This window comes from Lipotes vexillifer, unplaced genomic scaffold, assembly GCF_000442215.2.
Source record: "Lipotes vexillifer unplaced genomic scaffold, Lipotes_vexillifer_v1.1 scaffold1215, whole genome shotgun sequence".
Classification (NCBI taxonomy): domain Eukaryota; kingdom Metazoa; phylum Chordata; class Mammalia; order Artiodactyla; family Lipotidae; genus Lipotes; species Lipotes vexillifer.
The window spans coordinates 2035420-2046507 of NW_006790710.1; the positions used below are offsets into that span (position 1 = coordinate 2035420).

Consider the following 11088-nt stretch of genomic DNA (forward strand, 5'->3'; position numbering starts at 1 on the left):
CCCTGCAAGCACCAGCACATCGCAGACACCTAACAGGTTGTGGAACTTGAGCCGGGTTTTGTGCATTAATTCATCTAATGCCTCCTCACTTCCAGGCCAGCGCGAGCCGGTGACCCAGCCTAACATCTCCTTTATTCCTGCTTTGAGGTTCCGAAGCAAAATCCTCCTAGGTTGCCTCAAATCTTTAGAGGGATGATGTTGCATTTGCATCACTGCTTGTATCCTGGGATATATTCCCACTCAGCCCGGTCAGGTTCCAAACAGGCAGGTGCTGGGAGGTGCCCGGTGCTCATGACAACAAAGCCACAAGGGCCCCAGGCCTCCACCTGGACCTCGGACTAAGGTGTTGGGGGAGACTAGTGCCCTTACCCGCACCTTCTGGGAGGGCGCAGGGCTGAGCCTCTCGCGCAGGTACTGCACCTGAGCACAGACTCTCACTCCTGGGCTGCCGGGGCCGCAATCTGCCCACCCGCCCCCAACCCCTGCTGCCTGGCACACTTAACTGTGACTCGCCGAAGTAATAAGCCTAATGCAGTTGACTTTATTTAATTAATAATGATCCTGTTCTGTTCCTCCGAGCTCATAAAGCACCCTGCAGGTTGGCAAAAACACTCATAATACTGATCCGAAGTCAGGCAAGATATTTATTTTGTCTTTGCCCCGTGAGCATAAATCCTTGTCCATTGCCTTCTGCTCTCTGCATGTGGGATTTACAGTGGCCAGTTTCTTAAAAGCTTTTGGTAATTAAGGAATAAATAGCCATCAGTCTTTGTTGGCTGCCCTCCCCCATCCCGAGGCCGGCCCCCTTGGCAACGCAGCCGGGGGAGAAAGCATGCGTGCCGGGGCTCGCAGTGGGCCGGGGTCTTCCCCTGCAGAGAGAGGAAGCCCCTCTGTTTTCCTAACATTGTTCCAGCCCCCTCTACCATGCCTCCCCTTCCAGTTCCTGTTTTGCTTGAGGCCGAAAGACACTTGGGAAATTCCTTGCTGCTAGCTAGCGCTTTCTTTCCTCTTCCTGGCCTCTTGGGTCACCATTTAAAGCCGTGCCGGCCTCCTCCAGTTTCTCCACCTCACCCCAAAGGACATTCCTCCACTCCGGTACACTTTGCTACAAAATCTCCTTTAAAATCACTGATGAGAGACTTCCCTAGAGGTCCAGGGCTTAAGGCTCCACGCTTCCAGTGCAGGGGGCGCGGGTTCGATCCCTGGTCAGGGAAGTAAGATCCCACATGCCACGCGGGGCGGCCAAATAAATAAATAAAGTCACTATTGAAAAATCCTTTCCCACCCCGTGAGGGGGAAAGAAGAAAGATGCTTCTGGAAGGAGGAGTTTGATAAGCACCCAAAAAGTTCTTGGCCTTCTAACATTTGGGAGGAGGGTCTCGCATCAAAATGAACACATTCGGCTTGACACTGAGGGGGCTTCTGGGAAAGGCCATGCCTGCCCAGGGTCTGAGCCAGAGAAAGCCTCGTTTGTGGCGATGGGAAGGCTGACCACTCCGCACGTCACCCCAAAACATCGTCCATCCTGCCTCCACGATGGGCCCCTTGAGGACCCAGGGAACGTCTGGCCACGGCTCCCGTGTCTGCTCCTGGGGACCACAAAACGGTGCTGGAAGCCAATCAGAAGCTTTGTGGTTATTTGCTAAAATGGTCTTTGCTGGGAATCCAGCGCATTAACCTTGTTACCCTGGGCCCTCCCTGCCAGACCCCCAAACACAGCTGGTGGCAGCTGAGTGTGGCTGCATCCTTGTAGCCCTCCGGTGGACAGAGGAGGGGACACCGACCACATCAAGACGGCGTTTCTCTAAGGGGGGTGGCCCGGGTCTCGTGCGGCTCTAACTCAGCCTCAGCTTTCCCTAAGGGTCTTTGAGACCCGCCCTGCCCTTAGCTCCTCACTGACAGCACGCATTTGCGGTGCTCCAGTGACATCATGGCCACCAGCGGTGACCGGTGCCCCCCGGGACCCGGCTGCCTAGAGAGGCTGCTGTCCTGAGTGCTGGCATCTGCATTGGCTTCCGTTCCACTCCGTCTCCCACACACACATCGGTGATTTCCTTTCTCTTCATTCTGCATTTATGGTTATTCCCAAATAATTTTGGTAAGAAAAACAATAGGAGAGAAAAACCTTCCCTAGGGCTGATCTAGACAGGTTGTCTAGATGAGCACGATCCTCTGCCAGGATGGAGAAGCTCTAGATCCAGTCATACAGACGCTCTAGATCATCTGCACTGCCCAAGACAGCAGCCGCCAGCCCTGGCGCCACTGAGTACTTTACCCGTGTGACGCATCTAGAGGAGCGGGACTTGTTGTTTTATCTGGATTAATTTAAACACCTGTGCGTGGCTCATGCTGCCCCTGGGGTGGTACAGCTCTAGATTCTCCAAAGCGACTCACACTTGACCCATCACCACGTGGTGAGGTGATTGAAGAGAACGGGCGGGCGGAGTGCTGGGGACTCAGCTGGAATCCCACAACCCAGGCGATGGCCTTCCAAATGGGATCAAGTTTCCTTATCTGGGAGGTGGCAGAGCCCGGAGGAAGAGCTCAGGCAGTGACCACCGGGGACAGCCGCTTGGCCATCACAGGTCGGGGACCCAGCAAGACCGTCTTCACCTTCTAAAATGTGGGGGAATGATGGCAGGACCTACCCCACCACGTGTTGTCAGAATGAAACCAGATAATTACTCAGCCCAGCGGCTAACACATCAGAAGTACTTAATAAACATTAGCTCTGATGCTCTTGGGGATTTTCCTAGTGTGTGTAACAGAGTCCAGCTATTTTAACAGTGACCTGTCCATGGTTGATCACTGCATGCCCATTGCTTGGCTCGTGCCGAATGGTAAATAAAGGTCAAGGAAGGATGAGAAAGGCTTAAAATTTACTATAAAACTGCAAACAAAGATTAACATATACACAGTACTATATATAAAACAGATAACTTGGGCTTCCCTGGTGGCGCAGTGGTTGGGAGTCCACCTGCCGATGCAGGGGACGCGGGTTTGTGCCCCGGTCCGGGAGGATCCCACGTGCCGCGGAGCGGCTGTGCCCATGCGCCATGGCTGCTGGGCCTGCGCGTCCGGAGCCCGTGCTCCGCAACGGGAGAGGCCACAGCAGTGAGAGGCCCACGTACCGCAAAAAAAAAAAAAAAAAAAAAAAAACACAGATAACTAATAAGGACCTACTACTACATAGCACAGGGAACTCTACTCAGTACTCTGTAATGACCTCTGTGGGATAGGAATCGAAAAAAGAGTGGATGTGGGTATATGCATAATGGATTCACTGTGCTGTATACCTGAAACTAACACAACATTGTAAATCAACTATACTCCAATAAAAATTTTTTTAAGAAAAGAAAAATACCTAAAAACACCCCCCCAAAGAAACAGCAGACATTGTTGAGGACAACATCCTAGTCAGTTCACACGGCCAAGGCATCCCGCTGCGGCTTTTCTGCTCACCGGGCTAAGGAGGCACTGGTCCCCGTATCAGGCAGAGGCTGAAGCGCTAGGGACACCCACCCCTTCCCGTGACACCCTTCAGTGACTTGAGGGCAGATAAGCCCTCACGATGGGTTGCTGTCTTTGTCCCCACTGTAATCAGGTGCAACGCTGTCACGTGGCTGGTCTCACCCCAGTGGCATCCTTGGCTCCTGGATGCCTGTGTCACGTGGCTGGTCTCGCCCCAGTGGCATCCTTGGCTCCTGGATGCCTGCAGACCTCACCTGGCTCGCCATTGACCCACGTGTTTCCCCAGAGCTGAGCACCACAGTGGTGTTCCAGCGCCTGGCACAGCGGCCCTCGCCCCAGGACTGGCCCCCGGGACTCCTGATGGAACCCAGTCCAGCCCACATGTGGGTCGTGGCCACAGAGATTGGAATAAAGCTCTGCTTCCCCACAACGCTGAACTCCCACGTTTTCTTCTGCAAACGTAAATGCTCATTTCTGACCCCTTCTCTTCTCGACACTAACATTGATTCTGCCATGGTCTGAGTTAGCCGTCCTTGACGTGTGAGCGTCACCTGGTTTATATTTATAGGCCCCGGGAGTTGCTGGCACCACGGTGGACTGGAGGGGACCAGAGTCAGCCTCACTCACATTAAGGCACGCGTGGACTGGAAAGCCTCCTGCCCTCTGCATCCGGTCCCCGCGGGCTGGGGCTCAGCATCCATTCTTCTCCAGAGGGGAGCTGTGGCCGGTGCACACGCCGGTCTTGAAGCCCATCGCCGTCTGGGAGCCTGATTCCAAGTCCCCAGGTGGGGCTGCATCCGTCCACAGCCCTGTCAGCCTGGATGGTGTGGGATTCCTCAGGTCTTGGCATCCGGCTGTTCTAATTCAAAAAAGGAAAAGCCGGGGCTTCCCTCGTGACGCAGTGGTTGAGAGGCCGCCTGCCGATGCAGGGGACACGGGTTCGTGCCCCGGTCCGGGAGGATCCCACATGCCGCGGAGCGGCTGGGCCCGTGAGCCGTGGCCGCTGAGCCTGCGCGTCCAGAGCCCGTGCTCCGCAACGGGAGAGGCCACAGCAGTGAGAGGCCCGCGTACCGCAAAAAAAAAAAAAAAAAAAAAAAGGAAAAGCCGCGTCCGTCAATTCCAGACTCCACCCTTTTCCCCATCTTCTGAAGCTTGCCACCAAAATGACCCATCCCTTTTCCTGAAGCCTTTCCTTTATGTCATGATTTCCCAAAATATGGCCACAGTTCTGCTGTCACACATGCATGGTGTTCAGCATTCAACATGTAGGTCACTCGTAAAAACACGGCGGGTGTTCCAGGGTCAGGAATCGTCAACAAAGCCGGTCACTGTTGTCACCATCGTCACCGTCACCAGCAGCACCATCATGGTAAGCGCTCCTGTAGCTTGGAGACAGCACCTCCTCAGTGGGGCCTCACAGTATTTACTGGTGCTGGCAGTTGATTCCACTTGGCAGGCACTAAATCTGCGGGTTGCAGGTGAGGTGTGCCCCAGGGATCACCTTTGGTGGAGCCTTGGCCGAGTCAACACCCCTCAAGGTCAAGTGTGGCAAAGCCTCATCTGTCAGGCTGCAGGCCTAGCATACCAGCTGAGCCCGGCAGACCCCACAGGACCCTGGAGTCAACGGCTTCCAAGACCTGGGCCCCAGGCTCACATGTGAGGCAGTTTCCTGGGCCCAGAGGGCATGGAAGGCTGCCTAGAAAGGGTTTCATCTTAGGCAAGAAGGAGAGAAAATATTTACTGTTGTGCTTTCAGTTGTATCTTGTCTTTGTCTTTGGGGGGATTGGGTTGGTGTCTTCTGATGAGTGGCCCGTTCTCTCATTTTCCCTGGTCCCGTGCAGCTGATTTATTTAAAGGTGCGTCACCGCAGGGTTCAAATGAGGAGCGGGGCCTCCTCCTTTCTGCTGATGGCCAGCCGTGCCAATAATTCATTTTTTAGCTCATTAGCTAACGGAGGCTGTGAGCAGTGGGCCTCCAGGGGACTGGAATGAGGTGAGGTGATCTACTGCCAGCTACACTGCTCTTGAACTGGCCTTCCTTGGGGAAAAAGAAAGGCTGGGCCGAGACAAGCCGGGAATCCCAGAAGCAAGGTTGGGACGTCAGAGTCACCATTAGGGTATCTGTGCTTTGGCATCATGGTTTCTTGGGGCAAATGGTTTTAGACAGAATATTCTCGCAGAAAAGGAAACATTGTCAGAGTATCCATCTTTCCCATGGTAACTGTTGGCACAGAAGCCAAGTGGAAACAATGGACCATGTGGCTGTCCAGTGTATTAGTCAGACCAGCTGCCATAGCAAAATACCGTAGACGTGGGTAGAGGAGGAGGAAGGGTTAAATAATAGAAGTTTATTTTCTCACAGCTCCGGAGGCTGAAAATCCAAGGTCAGGGTGTCGGCAGGGTTGGTTTCTGTTGAGGCCTCTTCCTGACCTGCAGACCCGCCTACCGGCTGTGTCCTCTCCTCTGTGCACGGGGAGAAAGACCCCCAGCTGTCTCTTCCCCTTCTTATACGGACCAGGACAGTGACCTCAGTCCACCTCGATTACTTCCTAAATGCTCTGTTTTCAAATACAGTCAGGGGGTGGTGGGGGGGGGGCGGGGACACAGTTCAGTCCATAACATCCAGGAAGGCTTTAGATGCCTCAAGGCCACAGGCAGAGGCCAACCAGACTTGGCCCCAGAGGTCCTGACAGCTATGGGGTCATTTGAATTTGCTGAGCACTCCTCACCCCAGTGTCTCAGGTCCTCCTGCACCCTGGAGGGGGAGCCCCACAGGACACCCATGGGTTTGTCAAGGCCTCTGGCCAGGGTCCCCTCGCCCACCCAGCGGGAGTGTCAGGCCGCACCCCCCTGCCCCCAACACCACCTCATCACCCGCGACACCCCCATGGGGAGCGCTTATGTGCACGATAGCAGAGCGAATCTTGAGATGTTATTCTCTTCAAGCATCACGACAGCCACGGCTGCCATTTGTCAGGTGACCACTGTGTACGGCCGGCACATCATCCGAACGCGTGACTTCAAATTCCAAAACCGCCTTGCCTGCTGTAGACGTCACTGTGCCCGTTTTACAGGTGAAGAAACGAGGGCCCAGGAAGTGACTGAAGTTGCAAAAGTCTGCACCACAAAGAAGAACAAAGCAGGCACATAAACGCCAGCCTCTCCAAGGCCGAAAACCGCAGCCTTTTAGCTCCGTGTGGATTCTCTTTTCCCTCCCTCTGGCCACTGCAGGAAGCATGCAGAATTAAGCTTTCCTCCTAGTTTGTTAGCGTGGACAGTGACCACAGGACATAGGCTGTAACTAACAGGAAGTGCTGATGCACGCGTGGGGGTTGCTGAATTAGCTCCCACGAAACGGAAACGTTCCTGAATCCCCTGTTCCTTCCAGCCGGATTTCAGTGGTGGAGAAAGCAGCCTGCCTGACACAGACTCAAGGCCCAGTTGTCTGCCTGCCTTTGCTCTCTGGCCTCCTGGTGTCCGGGAAAAAAAAAAAAAAAAACACTGAACCATCACCGTCCTGCAGGACCCAGAAGCCAGCGTCGAATGCTTGTTTTTAAATAACCCAAGAAGTGTTGGTGAAGAGCCGTGGTCCTGTCAGATAATAAAAACCATGCATTGAACAGATCTGGGGGCGCCCTTGGTGGAGGTGAGGGGCCATGTGGACATGGGGCTGGGAAAGGTGGACCCCAGCGAGAAGGCTGCCTAGAGGCTTTCACTGCTTTTGTCTCCTCGCAGCATCGCTTGGGGACGGTTCCCAGTATCAAGCCTGTTTTCTGTATTTGAATTGTTGGAGGTTCTGAAACCCTTACAAATAATCATCACCCCGCTCCAAGCTAAGGAAGCCCAAGCCCCAGGCCCTCATCCCTGTTCCTCATTTCACAAACGTAATCTCAGAGTGTTCCTCTTACAGAAGGCTCCCCAAATGGTATGTGTTTTTAGCCCCACGAAACCTGGACCTGCCTTTATTACGTATTGCGAACGACACTGATTTTTAAAAGCAAGGAACAGCTTAAACACGCTCATCATTCAGACATGTGTCGAGGTCAGTGAATTCAGGTGAGCTTGGGGTGGGGCGTTCCCCAAGAGACCACACGGACCACGGCAGAGGAGCTGGAAGCTGGGGGGTCTGACCTCGTTCTTTGGCTGGGGTCTTCGAATATTAAAAAGAAAATGGAATAATTGCAGTTAGGACTATAGCTACCATGTTCCATCCTCTGGTTTACCCCTGAATGACTTGGCAATGAGTATTAAAATCAACCGGAGCAGAGTAAAAGAGGTCTGATTTTAATGCCTACCAAGAAATGAGAATTAGCAGATTGGAACTTGAAAATCTGGCTGTATCTCCCCCACTACTGTCCCTTTTCATTTAATTCACGTTTTGCTCTTCGGCGATTTATGAAATGCATCAACATATGTTTAATACATTTGAAATAAGGTTTTTAAATAACACGAAAAGCACGTCCCGGCCTGGGGTTTTTTCGTCTTTCACCTCTTCCGGTATTTCCAAGGTGTTGCCGGCGCTTTTGTGCTTGTATTTTGGCCCAAGTAAGGGATGGTGTGCAGCCGGCCTCCGGGTGCTGGTGTGAGTTCTCAGCTGCAGCCACGTGCTCGTCCTGGAAATCGCCTAATGAAAAGGGTCGGGGGGTCGCTCGGGGGTCCCTCGTATGGACCAGGAAGTGAAGCAAAACTAATCCAGATTTACTCCTGGAAGAAAATGTTTGCCTAAGTATTTAGAAACAGATTAGGGCTAACCCGACACTGCATCCCTAGGAGCGATGTAAACACGGGTAAAAGGTGTAAACAGGGCCTTTATTCTGTACTTGGAAAGGAAAAATGTCACGGGTAACGAGTTTTCTTTCTCCAGTCTAGCAGAGGCCCCAGGTAATTCCTCTGTGTGGTTTGTAGCTATGTACCCTCCTGACTCCCCCGGAGAAAATGCTGAGTTTTAGGAGAGGGCAGTTGTGGATCAGTGTATATGTACGTCTCTGTGGGTAATTACAGTCACTTCTTATCTCTAGGGCTTCTGTTTCTTCTTTCATCAGCCTCATCAAAGAGCATCCGTCCGGGGACTTCCCTGGCGGTCCAGTGGTTAAGACTTTGCCTTCCACTGCAGGGGGGTGCGGGTTCAATCCCTGGTCACGGAGCTAGGATCCCACATGCCTCGCGGCCATAAAACAGAAGCAATATTGTAACAAATTCAATAAAGACTTTTTAAAAATTGTCCACATCAAAAAAAAAAAAAAAAAAAAGCATCTGTCCGGCCTAAGGTCCCCCACCCCGCTCCCCCTACCCCGTCTCCCAGCCCCGGCCCCATTCTGTTCCCAGACTCTCTCATTTCAAGAGCTACTTGTGAAATCTCACTTCCGTCTTCTGCATTTCCCGCCCCCCCACTTTTTTTCCCCTAGCAGTGCTGCAGTCTTGAGGATTACTGAGTTGTTTTCAGTGGTTTTCACCTTTATTAGAAGAGGCGACACCCAAATCCACCATTAGCGGCCCAAGTGCACAAGTAGACGGCCCGGGGTCCCCTCCTTCCGGTCAGTGCAAACACCTTGCTGTTGGTTTCTCTCTCTCTCTTCAGCTCCTCTCTTCCCATCCTGCCCCCTCCTCCCTTCCCCAGCCCTCCTTCCGGATGTCTCAGGCAACATCCTGTCCCCTTGGGGCCCCAGAGAGTGGGCCTGTTATCACTCCCACCCCCCTGGGGTTATGCTCCTGGGGGAGGGCCACCAGCTGCCCTGCGCATCGTGCCTCACACCTTCCCTCCCCATGTCCTCCTGCCCTCTGCACCCTAACTCAGCTCTGGCCTCAGGGGGCCACCTGCCTGGCCTCCTAGGCTGGGCCTCAGCCCACTTTCCCTGGAAAACCCACCCGGCTGCTCTTCGTCTTGAAGGAGTTGTTGACGCCCTCACCGAGGCTCCCCCACGTATCCCGAGAGCTAACAAAGCCGAGCAGGGTCACGAGCTTCACTTGCATCTCTTTTCCCCATTGGGTTCGCTGCCTTTTCATATGTGGTCTGTAGCAGCCTTTTCTTCTATGGGAGTGTGTATAAGACCCCCGAGCTCACACACACCCCCTCCCCGGCCGCTGAGGTTCAGAACTAAGCCCTCGAGGTCACACCAGGTGGGAGAGCCCGCCGGCCACCCTACCCGCTGGACTCCAGCCAAGTGGTCTGTAATCCTGGCTCTGACTGTGGCTGCTTAAAGTGGATCGGGCCTCCGAGCCTGTGGCATCCATCCTGCGTTGGGCGGGACCCCGGGCAGCGGGGTGATTCTTCTGGGGCCACAAAAAGCAGAAGAAATCACATGAGAGGGCTTCCCTGGTGGCGCAGTGGTTGAGAGTCCGCCTGCCGATGCAGGGGACGCGGGTTCGTGCCCCGGTCCGGGAAGAGCCCACATGACGCGGAGCGGCTGGGCCCGTGAGCCGTGGCCGCTGAGCCTGCGCATCTGGAGCCTGTGCTCCGCAACGGGAGAGGCCACAACAGTGAGAGGCCTGCGTACCGCAAAAAAAAAAGAAATCACATGAGAGCTCAAGGCCAATCCCTGGTTCTCACACCTTAGGACGTCAGAATCCCCTGCAGGGCTGGTTAAAACACAGCCCAGGGCTTCTGATTCTGGAGGCTGGGACGGGGCCTGAGAACCTGCATCTCTAACAGGTGCCCAGGTGGTGCTCCTGGTGGGGACCCACTTTGTGCACTGTAGGGAAGCCTTTCCCCCCCGAGCGGGGCTTCCTGGTGTCGGGTGAAGACACTTGTCACTGCCCCCTGGACGCCTCCGGACCACACACCACGCACACGGTGGTGGCTGGGCAGAGGGGTGCAGCCTCGGTTCTGCCTCGCGATCATGACCTCGCCTGTCTGGTGACTCTTGCAGGGAAGAGAAGGAGAGGTGGATCCGGGCCAAGTACGAGCAGAAGCTCTTCCTGGCCCCGCTGGCGTGCACGGACCTGTCCCCGGGCCAGCACCTGCTGCGGGCCACCGCCGACGAGGACCTACGGATGGTCATCTTGCTGCTGGCGCACGGCTCCCGGGACGAAGTGAACGAGACCTGCGGGGAGGGGGACGGCCGCACGGCACTGCACCTGGCCTGCCGGAAGGGCAATGTGGTCCTGGCCCAGCTTCTCATCTGGGTAGGTCGCCCACGTGCCCTCGGCGCTGCTCCGTGGGCATCGTTCTGGGAGAAGGCTATCGTTGCCCGCCTGGAAGTGGGAAGCATTAGTAATAGGGAATTTAGGATTTGGGGTGGGGGGCTCCCTTTCAGCCCACCTGTGTGAGGGCACACACACAGCACCAGTTTAAAAGGGAGGAATGAAGTCTCCTTACGCGGGCACGGTGGTCCACTTTGCACAGCATTTGCTAGCGTTTCTGCCGAGTTCATCTTTGGGATGAGCCCCACGTTGGGTCAAGCGTAGTTGGTGATGTTCCTCTTGTTGCTTTTACAAAAGACTCCCATCATCGTTTTGTGGGGAGGGGGTGGAGAGAGAGGGTATAAAATGAACGGTTTATGCGGTTTTCCCGTTGCCACACCTTTGGATTTTTCGTTCACGTAACACAAAAATGCTGGACCCTAGACTTTGAGCTTTGATGTGGTCGGAGTTTGTCAAAGGGCTTCTTCTGGACTCTTCC

At 54.4% G+C, this 11088-nt stretch overlaps 1 protein-coding gene across 1 annotated transcript in view; it reads left to right on the forward strand.

The window, feature by feature from the left end:
* Positions 1-11088, forward strand: part of AGAP1 (ArfGAP with GTPase domain, ankyrin repeat and PH domain 1) — a 580109-nt gene that overhangs the window by 566887 nt on the left and 2134 nt on the right. The window contains exons 16-19 of the mRNA XM_007463919.1: positions 3758-3854; positions 4183-4297; positions 4772-4840; positions 10332-10592. Of these exons, the coding sequence (XP_007463981.1) occupies positions 3758-3854; positions 4183-4297; positions 4772-4840; positions 10332-10592 (542 nt within the window). The remainder of the gene's footprint in view (positions 1-3757; positions 3855-4182; positions 4298-4771; positions 4841-10331; positions 10593-11088) is intronic.